This window comes from Peromyscus californicus, unplaced genomic scaffold (genome assembly GCF_007827085.1).
Source record: "Peromyscus californicus insignis strain IS unplaced genomic scaffold, ASM782708v3 Scaffold_5__1_contigs__length_169319896, whole genome shotgun sequence".
NCBI classification, from domain to species: Eukaryota; Metazoa; Chordata; class Mammalia; order Rodentia; family Cricetidae; genus Peromyscus; species Peromyscus californicus.
In genome coordinates, this window is record NW_026294573.1 from 9979093 (window position 1) to 9994745 (window position 15653).

Here is a 15653-nt window from a genome sequence, read left to right on the forward strand (position 1 = left end):
TGTTGGTAGACCATATTACATCAAATGATTTTCAGATGTTAAACCAGCCTTGCTTTCCTAGAATAATTTGGTCTGGATATATGATCCCTTTTGATATGTTGTTCTAGTCATTTTGCTAGCCTTTGTAAGCATTTTTGTGTATATTCATAGTAGGTCTACATCTGTGGTGTGTGTGTGTGTGTGTGTGTGTGTGTGTGTGTGTGTGTGAGGTGAATTGTCCGGTTTTATTACTCCTGTCGTTTAATTTGTTGGAGAAGACTCAGGGGTGTCTGAGGAGCTCCCCCTGCCTGGGCTCACCTGCATCTGGTGGGAAGCAATGCACAGAAGTGCTGAGCACAAGTTCTGACAGAAGGTACCAATGGGAAAGGTGGAGCCTTACAAAAAAATAGATAGCTGCCCTGGGGGTAGAGGATGGGCATTGCAGGACAGCAGAGAGGGTCTGTGAGGGAGCAGCGTGCCCCTTCGGGCTCAGGAACCGAGTTGTAGGCTCAAGCCATGATGACAGTCTGAGCAGCTCTCCCATCCTTTTTGTTTGCTGGTCCAAATTCCAGAGAAGAGAGGGAGCACCAGCATCCTTGGGCTCTAACTGAATGAGTACCTGGTCCACTAATGATATGGACAGATCAAAGGATGCTCTGGAGGAACTTCAGCCTGCCCTCTCTTTGGCTTCAAAGGAAGGAAGGTCCCAGTGGTCATCAAGTCTTTTAGAAACAGGAGAGGGTGTGGGATGGGCAGAGCCTCTGTGGACTTCTGCAGCCCCGGCAACAGAGCAGAGGCTCTGAAATGAGGCCTGTGGATTCCATTCAGGGAGTACGTGGCCAGCTGGCAGTGTGGGAGGGTAAAACTCTTACAAAGCTTTTTCTCTACGTGTCTTGTTACATACTTATCAGAGTGACTTGTGACCTTCAGAAGGTCATTGTCCTAGTTAGGGTTTCTGTTGTTGTCATTGAAACACCATAACCAAAACAACTCAGGAAGAAAGGGTTTATTTCCCTCACAGTTCCATGTCACTGTTCATCATCACAAGCAGTGAGCGCAGGAACAAGGCGAGAACCTGGAGGCAAGAGCTGATGCAGAAGCTATGGAGGAGTGCTGCTTACTGGCTTGCTCCCCATGGCTTGCTCAGTCTGTTTTCTTGTAGAACCCAGGACCACCAGCCCAGGGCTGCACCCTCCCCCATCAGTCACTTTAAGAAAATGCCCTACACCCATATCTTACGGAGGTTATTTTCTCAGTTGAGGTCCCTATGGTGATATTTTATTTGTATTAAAATGTTATTTGTATGTTAATAAATAAAGTTGCCCGGGGGTCAGAGCTATTAGCAAGCCATAGGAAAGCAGGGCAGTGGTGGCGTACGCTTGTAATCCTAGCACTTGGTAGGCAGAGCTCGGTAAGTCTTTGTGTGTTCAGAGATACAGCCATTATTGGATACACATGCCTTTAATCTCCATACCAATCATAGAAAACCTGGAGGTCTATACAGACAGGCCGTGAGGAGGCGGTCATATGGTTGGGTTTACAACCAATGAGAAGGCAGAACAGGAACTCTATATAAAGACTTTAACACAGGGGTAGCTCTGGTTCAGAGAGGTAGGACCACCACAGGAGGAAGGGTAAGGTTTTAGCTCTTAGCTCTGACCTCTTGGCTTTCTTCTTTGCATTGGTTCTGTGTTTCTTATTTAAAAAGATGGTTGGTTCCATCTACAGGTCCCCTCCTTTCAGATGACTTCAGCTTGGATCAGGTTGACATAAACTAGCCAGCACAGTTCCTGTCTTCATAGTACAGGGCATGTACCCACTGAGCAGCCTGTAGAGCTTGAGCTTCTCCAAGGAGCCGGTGGCCCATTCCCTCTGCACAGTCACCATTCCCTCCTGGGGACCCAGTGCGATTTTTGTGCCTGCAGCTCACTGCAGAGGCCCAGGGTCCCTTCGAGAAAGCCTACAAGGCAGATGAGGAAGAGTGGGCTGTCGCCATTCACTGCCACAGAAGCATCTTCTGCCAACACTGGCAGTCTTGCTCCGACCTGCTCATGCCCAGCAAGCTGGAGGCAGCCCTTGGAGAAATGAGCGTCTGTTAGGTGCCCAGCTCGGCTGCCATGTGGAGTATGATGTAATCCTGGAGTCTGTGGTTGCTAGGACAATCCTGCCTGCAGCGATGGTGCGTGGTCCCAGGACTGGAGCAGAACAGAATGTTGCCAAGCAAACAGAAAGGATAGGGCTTCTCAAGCAAAGGTGTCTCTTCCCAAGAAGCCAGATATCTGGGCTCCTTTCTGGAGGCTTGTCTCCCTTTCAAGAATGCTGATAAGTACAGAATCCCAGAGGCAGAAACAGGGTGGATGGATGATAGATTAAGTTGCCTTAGCACCAAGGTGCTGACGTGAAGGCAGGACTTCCAGATGTCATGTGTCACATGTGCCACCCTTCTGCAGCACCACCTCAGGTGCCTCCTGGCTCCTCCAAGCAGCAAGGTGTGCCGGAAGCACTCCCTTGTGTGAACAAGGATAGCTAACACTATGTTGACCCTAGTCCAAATGCCAGAGGCCCTATTGCACCCCACCCCCACCCAACCCAATCCTTGGAGGCCTTTCCTGCTCCTGCTGTTCCCATCTGCCTCTTCCAGGGAGATTGCCTCCAATATCGCAGAAGGGAAGTATGCCAGAAAGGCCACAGGCAGCCTGATTGTTACTGTTCAGGACAAAATGCTGGACCAGCAGTTAGAAAGGGCAGACAGGTAGTGTGGGATGCGAGGACAGAGAGGCACCGCCAACTCGCTCCTTCCCTCCTCCCCTTGCCTCTTCTGGCCAAGTGTCAGAGCCTGTCTTAGGGAAAACAAGACAAAGGAAGTGGTGGCACATGGCTTTAATCCCAGCACTCAGGAGGTAGAGGCTGATGGATCTCTGTGAGTTTGAGGCCAGCCTGGTCTACAAAGTGAGTTCTAGGACAGCCAGGGGTGTTGCACAGAAGAACTTTGTCTAAAAAAAGAACGTGTGTGTGTGTGTGTGTGTGTGTGTATTTTATTTGATGTATATGAGCATTTTGCCTGTGTATATGTATGTGGTGTCCATGGAGGTCAGAAGAGAGTGTAAGATCCCCTGGAACTGGAGTTACAGATGGTTGTGAGCCAGCATGTAGGTGCTAACAACTGATCCTGGGTCCTCTGCAAGAGCAACAAGTGCTCTTAACCTCTGAGCCGTCTCTCCAGCTCCAAGATCTAAACTTGAAGAGTAGAGGTTCCCAAGAAAATCTTGCCTCCCACCTAATGTGGTGCCCTTAGAATAAGGAACATGAGCAGAGCAGAGCCCTGCTTCAGGACCAAAGACCTGTCTCTTGTCTTAGCAGTGTGGCCTTGAACAAGCCTCTGGACCACGCCCTGAAGCCTTACATCAGGCTGGGGTCACTGCCATGTCCCCTGCTTGGCTGTAGGAAGACAAGAGGGGAAATGGACTTAATTAGAAGCATGTCTCTTCTCCTTCCCTCTTTTATTTAGGTTGTCATGTACCCCAGGCTAGCCCTGAACTCACTGTGTAGCCAAGGAGGACCATGAACTTCTGATCCCCTTGCCTTCACCTCCTCAGTACTGGGATCAGTGACATCACCCAATTCATGTGGTGCTAGGGACTAAACCCAGGAGGTTTTGCGTGCAAGACAAGCACCCTGCCAAGTGAATTACATCCCAGCCACTTTGAAGCACTCTGCACTCTTTTGCCAGGGGTGGGAAGGTAGAGAAGGGATGCTCCATGGTGAGCACAGCTGTTCTGCCTTGTTCTGATACCAGAAACCATCAGCAGTTCTTGTTCCTTGGTCCGCAGGTGCAGAGGATGTGGTGATGGCGTTTTCCAGGTCGGAGACGGAAGACCGGAGGCAGTAGCTGAAAGCCCCTTGGAACACCCTGAAAGCTACTGAGGGCCGAGAGATCTGTGGGGCTCCTCTGCCGGTTGAGCTGAGCGGTAGCAAACCACCTCCCTCCGTCCCTTTTCTCCCCTCACCCCACCCCACCCTCCCCACCCCAGCCACTCTGCAGGGCTGGCATCCAGGGAGATGCCAGTGGTGGTTTGTGGTTGGCTTGAAGGGATGGACTCGTGATTGGCTGCAGGAAGAAACGTTTTTATTTTTAAATCTTGACCAACGGAAACCTTTTATTTTTATTTCTGACTCTTTATTTTTTTAAAAATTTGCGCCTCGGTGTCTGGCTTCCCCGGAAGCTGTCCGAGCTCTGGTGCTTTATTTAGGTCATTTTTCAGGAACGTGAAGAGGCCCGATTGGCTGCTTAAACTGGAAAAAGATTGGGATTGGCTGGCTTGTGGGAAATGGTCTTTTCTTTGATTGGCTGCAGGTGTTGTGCTCACATCACCAACTTCCTCTATTCTGATGCAGAAAACAGGGTTTGGGGATATTGATTGTTAGATTTGACTTGAAAAAAGAAAAGAAAGAAACCAGATGAGCTTTGCAATATTTATTACACAAAGAGCTTGCTGCTGCCTTCACGTATTGGGTTTGTGTTTGAATTTGATTGGCATTCAGTATGTGGGTTTGGTTTCCCATTGGCTCAGCCCTGACTCCCGTTGCCATGGTCTTACTTCCATTCTGCTGCGTATTTGAGGCCTGAGGGTACACCTGGAGATTGCTGTGCTTTGACGACCACACCTGCCTCCACCAGCAAAGGGACCCCAGGGACCCAGAGCAGGGTCCAGAGCTGGAAAACAGGGTCCCCAAGGAGCGTTGTGTTGTCCTGAGCCGGCAGCCCAGAGCTCAGGGGTGACCAGGAGGCAGGATTTATATACTCACTTCGGAGAGTTGGCAGCCAGCCAGTTTCCTGGGGTGAGAATGAATTATGCAGCCCTTTCCCTGGCCAGCCCATGCTAAGCACAGCAGCACTGGCTGCCCGTACCCCCCTCCTCCCTCCCCTGGGACTCAGCATCACCAGATCCTGAAGATCCTAAGAGGGTCTTTACCCAAGCAGATACCCCAGTTTCACTCCCAGAACCCCAGGGTCCATTGCCTGGGGGTAGAAGGTCCTGGGTAGCAGGTGTGCTCTAGCTGAGCCCAAGTCCCCACTACACAGTATCTCTCCATGTCAGCCTTGAAGGGACAGTAACAAGGCTTGTTTATGAAATGCCCACGATGAGGACCAGCTAGACCTTCAATAGTGGGCCCCACAGGCTGACCCTCAGGGTCACATTTTATAGCAACTCCTGAGGAGGGTCTGAGTTATCATCTCACCCACCCTACCCCTACATGTCTTTTCTAGGAGTTGGAGAAATGGTAAATGACTGAAACGTCTTTTCCCATCTTGGGGCTTTAGGCCTCCCATGTGTGAGGGAGTGTACAGCTCAATGCCAGCATGTCTTGAGATCAAGCCCTGGGGTACCTCATTGCCGGTGGAGGGTTTTTACCAACCAGCCTTGTTCCAGGAGGAGAATTCGAATGTCATAGCTGAGACCCCGTATCCTCCAGCACATGGTCACTGTTAGATGACCAATGGCCAAGGCCACTGAGTTCCAGGAAGCAAGGACAGTGGAGAATCAGCTACGCTGATACCAGCCTAACTAGCAAGAGCCTGAGGGCATCATTCCTGGAGAGGAGTGGTGTGTGTGTGTGTGTGTGTGTGTGTGTGTGTGTGTGTGTGTGTGTAGGCACAGTGTGAGTTTACACACATACAGACACTCGAATACCAACTCAGCATGGCCTGGAGATGTGGCTGAGCTCCTGGGCAGAGATGGGGTTCTTCAGTCTCCCCTCACTCGGGAGATTATATAAAGTAGGGTGTCGCCACCTTCAGTTGGTTCCTGTGACTCCCTCAGAGCTGAGCCCTGGTGGTGGCATATGCTCTATCCTAGCAGTGGTTCTCAGCTCACTCTTACAGCACTGGCCAGGCTCACCCTCTGAGGAAGTGCAAGTGTCCTGTGGCCTCTTATTCCAACTGAAAGTCTATCTAATGGAGAAAAATAAAACAATAAAGATTTTTCATAGCTTGGTGGGTGAGCTGAGCTGGTTTCTCTCTCAAGGTTGGCATTACTGGGGTCTCCTCAGGAGATGTGGAGGAGGGAGGGCAGCGTGAAGCTTGGTAAGTGTTTGTGGCCTGGACTGGGACAGAGCTCAGTTAGGAGTGCTTAGCATGCCTGAAGCCGTGGGTTTGATCCTCAGCATCATATAAACCAATTGTAGTGACACATACCTGTAATCCCAATAATCATGAGGCTGAGGCAGGAGGATTGAGGTGGGTTCTGGGTTAGCCTGGGCTACAGTGATACGCCATCTCAAAAAAGAAAAGAAAAAAAAAGAGCTGGGCATATTCACACCTGTCTGTAGTCTCTGCTCTTGTAAGGTGGAGGTGGGAGAATCAGGAGTTCACAGTCATCTTTGGCTAGATAGTTCCAGGCCAGTCTGGACTAAATGGGACCATACCTCAGGAGGAGAGAGGGGTTTGGTAGTAGTGCACATCTTTAATCCCAGCACTCAGGAGGCAGAGGTGGTGGATCTCTGTTGAAGGTCAGCCTGGTCTACAAAGACAGTTTTAAGCCAGCCGAAACACACAGTGAAACCTGGTCTCAAAAGTGGGTTGGGGGGTTCTGGGGATGTAGCTCAGTTGCCACCCAGCACCATATGAGGCAGGTGTGATGGCACATGCCCGAAATCTTAGCACTCCAGCCTCTGATGAGAGAGGAGGACCAGAAGGACCAGGTCATCCTAGACTGAGTAGGAAGTTTGAGACCAAGCTGGGCCCTGGTGAAACTCTGGCTCAAAAAACAACAGACCACTTATTTTTTTGGCCTGTATCAGTGCTCAGGGTTTCCACATCTGTCTAACTCATGGTCCTCAGAAAGGGGAGTTCATCTGACCAAGGAGATACTCCGTATGATCCTGAATCCTCGTCCCATGGCCCACCGAGGTCAGTGATCTTCCATATCAGTGAACTGCTGGTAACTGCAGATCCAGGGGATCCAGTGCCTCACATGAACATATCCACATGCACATAATCTAAAATAAATATATTTTTTAAAAATTTCTCTGGACTCTTGATGCTGTGAGGTTTTTTGGTTTGGTTTGGTTTGGTTTGGTTTTTAGACAGGGTCTCACTGTAGCTCTGGATGACCTGAACTCCCTATGTAGACCACACTGGCCTCAAACACAGATGCCCTTGCCTCTGCCTCCTGAGTGCTAGGATTAATGGTGTGTGCCACCACACCCAGTACTTTGGGGTTTTTAGACAGCAGTGAATCTTGGTTTTGAGTTGAGGGCCTGTATTCCCAGCCACTCGGGAGTCTGAAGCAGGAAAATCACTTAAATTCAGGAATTCAAGGTAAGAAAACAGTTACTTCAAAACAAAAACTCACCTTTGTGTTGAAAAACATATTTTGAAGTCCTGCAGCCTATGCTGTGGTCAGACTCATCTCAGGAAAATGCCTGCCCAGCATTGGATCTGGGGCTCATCGCCCCACAAGTGAGCCTCTTCCCTCTGGAAGTGACTTGTGGTTATTCTTACATCCACTTGGTCTGTCCTTCTCTGGAATTCCTTGTCTGGAAAGAGTTTGTCCGTCATCACAGCAAAAGAGACAGATGAGCTGAGTTAACCAAACTTACATAAGAAACGCCTATTCAGGGACTCAGGCTAAAAAGAAAGATGTGTATAGACTCTACCCCCTCGCTGGGTTCTAAGCCCCAGGGCAAACCTTGCAGTTTATCTAGTTAATCGCTCAGAGGGAGGGGCGAGCTGGCCCTGGTCCAGCCTCTGGCTGAGCTTGGATGGAGCTGAGAGTCATTCACCTTGAGCTGTCTGACATACTGAGTCTGTAAAAGGAAGTAGGTCGCTTAAAATGAGCCAGGATGCTCAGCAGCTGAAGGGAAAGGGTCTCCAGGGCCCCTGGCCCCACACAGCAGGACCCTCACGATCTGTCTTCATGGTCGCAGATGCTTGCTGCTGATAATGAGCTTGGAGGGCAGGACTGGGGTAAAGATTAGATGAGGAGTGCAGACAGCCTGGGGGGGGGGGGGGGAGGCGCTGGGGGGCTGGAGGGCAAGTGCTTCCCATTCCCAGGGTAGGAGACAGTCGAGAATGAAGCGTTTCTCTGTCCCTGTAGGTGAGTAGCAGCTGTGAGCATCCAGGCTGCTCTCGGCCTTTAAACGGGATCCTTTGTGTCGGAGAAATCCTTCCTTTCTGTGGCACCTGGTCCAGTTGATGGAGGCAGGAACCAACTTCCTAAATGGGGTAGCTCTGGACCCCAGGGAACCTCAGCACCACCCTACACCCCCACCAGTCCTATGAGCAGGCCCCCTGCACCCTTCCCACAAGATGAACTAGGCTCAAACTAACCATGGAAGCCCCATTTAGAAAGCATTTACTCCTATGCTGTCCTTTGAAATAATTGGATATTCTGGGAGACAGCTGGGTGTTTAGGAGGCGAAGTCAGTGAAATAAATGTCTTTAAAAAAAAAAAACAAAAACCAAAAAGCTGGGCGGTGGTGCACGCCTTTAATCCCAGCACTCAGGCAGAGGCAAGTGGATCTCTGAATTCGAGGTCAGCCTGGTCTACAGAGTGAGTTCCAGGTCAGGTCAGCCAGGGCTACACAGAGAAACCCTGTGAAGAAAAAAAAAAAAAAAAAAAAAAAACAGAGTCTCATATATCCCAGGCTGGCCTCACAATATGTATTCAAGGATGGCCTTGAATTTCTGATCCTCCAGCCTCAACTTCCTGAGCATTGGGGTTACAAGTATGGGCTGAGTTTATACCCAGCAGTGCTGGGTATAAAACCAGTGCCATGCATGCTAGGCAAGCAGTCTGCTAATTAAGCTACGTTCTCAGCCCTCACAAGTGTCTTTTAATATCAGCTAGGGTCTTGTCTCCACTTAGACAACCTGGATACTTTCCAGAAAACTACCAGGACCCATCATTCTGGGCAGGGAAGTCAGGAGAACTATCAGCTATAGCCAAACCCTAACCTTCCTGCATCTGCCTGGGCCTCTTCCTAAGGCTATGGGGAAGGAACTTCTTTTTACACACCTGTAGGAGCCCCACCCACCCTGCACAGCCCTAGGAAGTAACTACAGACCCAGAGCCTCCCAGAGTGTCCACTCCCTGGCCTTGCTTCCAGTGGGAGAAGGTGAACATTCACAAATATCTTTTATTCCTTTGTACACATGTTGTAATTAAGTGTGGTCCCTGAAGTTCATGTGTTGAAAACTTAATCCCTAAATTTGTATTTCCATGCTACCTGGACAGGGCTTTTCAGAAGTCATTAGGGTGGGATGATGTCATAGGGTGGGACCCCGTGATGACACTGGTGCCTTTATTGGAGGAAGAGACCTGTGCTGGCTTGCTCTGCATCGCCAAGTGTTGTTGTCTATCGTGTCTCAGTGTAGCACAAGAGCCTCCACTATGCCATGCCCTTGTACTTCACGGCCTCCAAAGCCAGGAGCCAAGCGGACTTCTCTGTGACTTGTCCAGTCTCATATTTTGATACAGCAAGCAACAGGAAACAGTCTAAGACATCGGGCATCTTCCATGGCCTAGTCTTGATAACACAGCTGATATGTGTTAGACGCTAATGGTCGGTGTGTAGCGCTCTGCACGTGCCAGCCCCAGGAATGGGTGACGTCGGTGTGTTCCTGGTCTGCCCCTGGTCTGCCATCTTGACTCTGCTTTCTTACCCGTCACACCCTGCAGACATGGCAGCTTACTGCCAACTAAGCTAAGCTGGTTTTTCTAGAAACGTCTCTTCCACTCTTGGACTTAGAGCATTGTTGGCTCCCACAGAATAAATCTTTATGTCTGAATGAGAAAAGTAAATGAAAAAAGGAAGGGACATCACTGCTCCTAGGTATGGTGGAAGAGAGTTTGCTGTATGTAGATAAAAGGGAGAGCATAGCCAGAGTGGACATGACTCTGAGCCATGTGAACGGAGAGGGAGGGAGAGGACAGAGAGGGGAACCAGGTGCAGCAGCCAAGAGGACCAAAGGTAAAGAGGAGGTAACCAAAGTGTCTGGATTATATAGGGAAGAGCCTCTGGCAGCTCAGCACCTGGGTTGGAGAGTTGGGGGTAGAGGAGGTATGCTAGCCATACCCCATAACAGGTAGGGACTGAGGGGTTCAGGGAGAACCTAGAGGCCAGCACCCACTTTGATATGTTACATAGGCACCTCCATTTGTCGTAGGGTCTGAGACCTAACAATGTCCACATGGTGGCCATGGTCTGGGAAAACATGGCTTAGAGTGAGAGCTCTGGAGACAAGACTGAAAGCCACGGAACCGGGAAGCATCCATCCCAAGAGGCTGCTGCAGAGGGGTAATGACAACGTGGAGGACACTCATCAGTGTGACCTGTGTACAGTGTGTGCTCATATGTACAGTGTGTGACCTATGGACAGTGTGTGGTCAGGACACATGGTCACCATGAAGTCACCCTGGCAGGTGTCCCTTCACCCCCACCTGCTCCTAAGGCATACAGAACACAGACTTATCTGCAGTATTTAGGGAGGAGCCAAGCCCCAGGTCCAATTAGGTGCCTATTAAATGCCTTCTGATGAGGCTAGACAAGCAGGGATGATCCGAGTGGAAGCCGAGGCCAAGCTCTCTTCCCCATCACCACAGAGCCTCCTCCTCCCTTAAGAGGCTTTGTTGCCCATGGGGGGAGAGTGTTAACTGGAGCAGTGTCCCTTGGCCTTCTCCAGCGGGACCCCATCAGAGAGGGGTCCCCCAGATGGCACAGCAGCTCTGCCTTCTGGGGGCCTCCTGCATGCCTTGTGCTTAAAACTCCAAACACAATCACAGCCAGGCAGTGAAGGGGATAAAATTAAATCCTTGATGATCAAGTGGTTAAAATAAGCCATCGCAGCCAGAGGCTCCCTCCCACTGCAGCCAGCTCTGTTCTCAGAAGGCAGAAGGAGGAGGAGGAAGAAGAGGGCAGTCACACCCTGTGTGCCCAACACCCTCCTGCTTTCTCCTGTCACCCAGTGGGGACCCAGAGCCCAGGTTACCACCGTGTTCCTAGATGGGGAGCCCTGGGCTTACTGGGGCTGGGGACTCACACTAAGTGTAGCCGTCCTTGGGGGACGTCCAACACTTTATCCAAGAAGACAGGTACCGGGCTTGGGGTTCCAGCACTGTAGGTCAGGGTTCAAGTCCAGACTGCCAGTTACTAGCTGTATATTGTAAGAGGTCAGAGGAGGTCTCTGAGTCCATGTTTCTTAATCTGGAATGTAAGAACAACAATGGCACTTACCTCATCGGCTGTTGTCTGCATTCATCAGCCGTGGCGTGCCAAGGGTGGGATCATGTGGTGTGGTGTGGTGTGGGGAACAGCCTGCCTGGGACTCAGACAAGGGCAGATGCTGACTGGAGAGAATTTCAAAATGGTAAGACCAAGTGAAGGTCGTCTACCTCTTTCTCCCCTATTCCCACCTCCACCTCCACCCCTCACCCCTCTCCATGCAGGGACTGCTCTGTCTGAGCCTGAGAGATCCATCCCTAACCTTTACCTCCCCTTCTCCCCTTTAGGGAGCCAACCCTGTCTGCTGGCACTGCTCATGCAGCCTCCTTCAAGGGTCTAGGTGGGCTGGGGCTGAAGAAAACGGTAAAATTTCCCTCCATGGTGGGCAATGCCCCAAACCCAGGCACCTTTGTCTTCCCCAGCCGGCCTCAGCACTGGAGTCAGGTAGAGACCTCATCTTCTCACCTTGGCCCTCAGTGGGCCTGGAGGCAGCACCTGATGGTGATGGCTGGTATTGCTGTAACCTGGCAGGGTAGAGCCTGCCGGAAGATCTGTGATATACATGGTGTGCCCCAGGCAGCCCTGGGGTGTACCTTGGCTGAGGAGCTAGGAAGCAGGAGTGAGAAAACAATGAGGTGGTAAAAATAGCCCTTTGTTTACGTAGAGCACATCCTTGTGTGTCCTTGCATGAAACAGAAACCACAGCAACAAGACCAAGATGAGCCTCAATGGAGGGAGTTCAGCCTCCAGTGCAGAAGGGCCTGGCCGGATAGGAACAGGGACATCCACCCCTGCAGGATCCCAAGTAGCCTCCCAGGTTATCTTGATGGCCAGGGCTTTTTTGTGTTGTCATTACTGTGGCCCCTTAGAAAGGCCTTGCTCCCAGCCCCAGCCTTGGAATCTGTGGGGCCCAGTGGGGCCTGGCTGTTCCTTTTTATTTCCCCCCTTCTTAGCCTAGGCTGCTCCTACCAGCTGCCCGTTTGGGAGTTTGTTCCCAGGGATATTACATCATCCTGGGGGACTCTGTGGCTGTATTGGTCCGTGAACTTTTCTCATGCAGACCCACATACCCATCAGAAGTGCTGAAGATGTCTGCCAAGAGGCAGTGACCTGGTAGGGGCAGCCTGGAGTCTATCTCAGGGGTTCTGTCTTTCTCTAGCTCTTTCAGAGATCCCCAAAGCATACAGCTGCCTACCAAGGTGAGCCCCAAGCCTTTGGCAGGCACCCAGGACTCCTCCAGGCTCCTGGAGAGTTAGCCCAACCCACCCTGAGTCAACTGGGCTCCTGCCAGGTCTCGGCTGGTCAGGACCTGCTGGGCTAGGCTGGGCAGGCAGAGATGCAGGACCCAGCCCTGCCTGTGAGTTGCTGAGGTTGCTGAAGACGGATTCGGAAAAATCCTCATCACCCGGAGGAGGACGAGTCACAACAGGCAGACCCAGGCTTGCCAGCAGGGAGGGACACAGTCCCTTTGGAACTTCCACACATGCCCATGGGGACTTCCTGCTTTGTCGTATGGCTGATTGGGAAAGTCAGGGAAGGTACAGAGGCCTATGGGTCTGTCAGTCCTTGATCCAGAAAGTTTCAGGCGTGGAAAACCCAGGGCTGATTTGTCCCCGTTAGCCCAGAAGCTTTGTGGGAGAGCCAGCTCTGTTCCCTCAGCACCCTAGCCCCAGGCGGGGGTTCCCCAATATGTTGGAGAGTAGCAGCCAGTGCCAGTTCTGGCTCGATTTTTCCACCCTCCCTAAGCTGTGTTGCCTACTCCAGGGCCGCAAGGAGGAGGATGAGAAGGGGTGTCCCACCCAGCTGTCCTGCTGGCACTGAGGATTTACCCAGTCCTCCCTCCGAGGAACTGAGGCTTAAGCGTGAGGAGGCAGAGAGGCTTAGGGGATTACTGTCTGGAGGTCACCAGGGGGCTACATGGGGAAGGGTAGGGCACCAAGGAGAGCAACAGGCACACCTGGAGCCAGGGCTGGGTTTGGCCCCGCCCCTCTGATCCATGTGTCTGAGCCTCAGGGAGCCTGTGGGGTGTAGCACTCCTGGCTGTCCTGGAACTCACTGAGCTCCTCCACCTGCCTCTGCCTCCCAAATGCCGGGATCAAAGGCGTGTGCCACCACCGCCCAGCACTGATTCCTAAACATGTACATTTAAGTACCTTACAGATGTTCCAATTGTGTTTCTTTGCTCCCTTTGAGTGTGGCCCTAACTTGCCTTAGTTGATGAAAAGTGTGCAGTGTAAAGAAGGGTCATTTGGGGTGGCGGCTTTGCAAAGCACTCTAGCATTCCAGAGGTGACTGCCCCCCAGCCTGGGTCCTGGCAGAGTCCCGTCTTCTCCATGGATGAGGAAGGAAGTGCTTCAGGCTCTGGGAGTCTTGGCCTTGTCTGGTTCTGCAGCACAACCTGGCCTCTCCTGGCCATTTGGGTGGCCTAGCCTTGTCTCTTAAACCCCTGAAGCCTAGGAGGCAGGCCTACTCTTGATATATCCAAAAGGAATCTATTTTCTTTTCTGAATCCAAAGATTCCCCAAGGCTAAATGACAGTCATTTGCTTTTTCCAGTGCTTGTGGCAACACAGTAATGCTGTGCAGGTCCATCCTGTAAGTCTTTACAATTCAACGTTCTCTTCTTGTGTGATGTTGCCCTTGGTAATCGGTTCCTTTGATCCTCTGACCCTCTTCCCATTACCCCTGCTTGCTCCCTCCAGCTACGGGCGTCTTGTCTTCTGTTCCCCAGACACTCTGAGCCTGCTCTCATTTTAGGGCTTTTTATTTGTTTGTTTATTTATTTGTTTATTAAAAAAGCATGCTTTCCCCTTAGCTGGGCAGTGACGATGCATACCTTTAATCCCAGCAGAGGGAGGTGGATCTCCGAGTTCGAAGCCAGCCCAGACTACAGAGCAAGTTCCAGGATAGCCAGAGCTACAGAGAAACGCTGTCTCAAAATAATAACAACAATAATAATGTTCTCCCAACATAGCTAAATGATTTTCCTTTCTCTGTTGTTAGAGCTGGGGATGGAGCTCTGATGGCAGAGTACTTGTGTACCGTGAAGGAAGGAAGGCCCAGGTTTGATCCCCAGAGCTACATAGACTGCATGGTGGTGCATTCCATAATCCCAGCACTTGGAGACGGGGAGCAGGAGGATCAGAAGTTCAAGGTCATCCTTGGCTACATAGCAGGTTTGAGGCTAACCTGAGCTACATGAGACTGTCTCAAAAATTTTTTTCTTTTTTCTTTCTTTTTTTTTTTTTGTTTGGTTTTTTTGAGACAGGGTTTCTCTGTGTAGTTTTGGTGCCTATCCTGGATCTCACTCTATAGACCAGGCTGGCCTCAAACTCACAGAGATCCACCTGACTCTGCCTCCCGAGTGCTGGGATTAAAGGCGTGTGCCACCACTGCCTAGCAAAAAATTTTTCTTTTTTCTGACACCAGCCTCAGTGATTCCCCCCCCCCCCACATTGGGTTCTTCTGATTTTTCTGTCTACAATTACTGACTCCTTTGACTTTTTAAATTCGTGGATTTTTCTCTACTTCTTCCCACTGAAAGGGAAGTTGCCTGGGGGAGGGACTTAGATCCTTCACTACTGCGTCCCCAGTACCTGGCATGCCATGGCTCTCCATAAAGTCTCAAGTTGCTGGATAACCTTGGCCTTGGAGGGCTCCTCTGCTGGGTCAGGTTCTGTGACTCTGACATCAAGGCAATGTGCAGAGAGGAAGGTCCTCCGTCTGAGCCACTGGCTCGAATCCCCATGGGACATCTAGGGGTGCTGGCCTTGGCCCAAATGACTCTACATGCCCTCTCGATGAATCAGTTTGGGGCTACTGAAGTGCTAGGGGTTGGAGGGCATGTGCATGGCCAGGACCTTTCTCTTGACCAACAACACAGCTCAGATGGCTAAGACGGTTGTAGGATCCACAGCCTCGGGGACTGGTTCTGGAGCCTTGGCGCTGTCTGCTTGCTTCTTCTGTGTGACTCTGCTTGCTTCTTCTGTGTGACTTCAACCTTTGTTCTCATCAGCTCCCACACAGATTGACCCTCTCTCCCTGCCACAGTCACTCAACTCCCGGCACTGCTGGTGGAAAGGAAGCAGCTTCCTCCAGGTCCCAGAGGAATCCCAAGGTGTGCCACCTGCTGGACCAATCCCGATAGCCGGGGTTTGCATTAAGATGGCTTAGTTACATTTCCACTGACTAAATGACTGGGGTGGAGCATCCTATAGAGGGACATTACCACCAGAGACACCCGAGACCGTGGTTGTTCCTAAGTAGGATGCTCTGTGCTTAGGATGTCCATTGGGATTGGAGAAATGGCTCAGCGGTTAAGAGCACTGACTGCTCTACCGGAGGACCCAGGCTCAATTCCCAGCACCTACATGGTGGCTCACAGCTGTCTGTAACTCCAGTTCCAGGGGACCTGACACCTTCACCCAGACACACATGCAGGCAAAACAC

At 51.1% G+C, this 15653-nt stretch overlaps 1 protein-coding gene across 3 annotated transcripts in view; it reads left to right on the forward strand.

Moving 5' to 3' along the window:
• Window positions 1-15653, forward strand: part of Ctnnbip1 (catenin beta interacting protein 1) — a 109946-nt gene that overhangs the window by 46606 nt on the left and 47687 nt on the right. For all 3 annotated transcript variants that reach the window (XM_052717344.1, XM_052717343.1, XM_052717341.1), the window contains one exon: window positions 3810-3947. In XM_052717344.1, the coding sequence (XP_052573304.1) occupies window positions 3810-3868 (59 nt within the window). In that variant the 3' untranslated portion in view covers window positions 3869-3947. The remainder of the gene's footprint in view (window positions 1-3809; window positions 3948-15653) is intronic.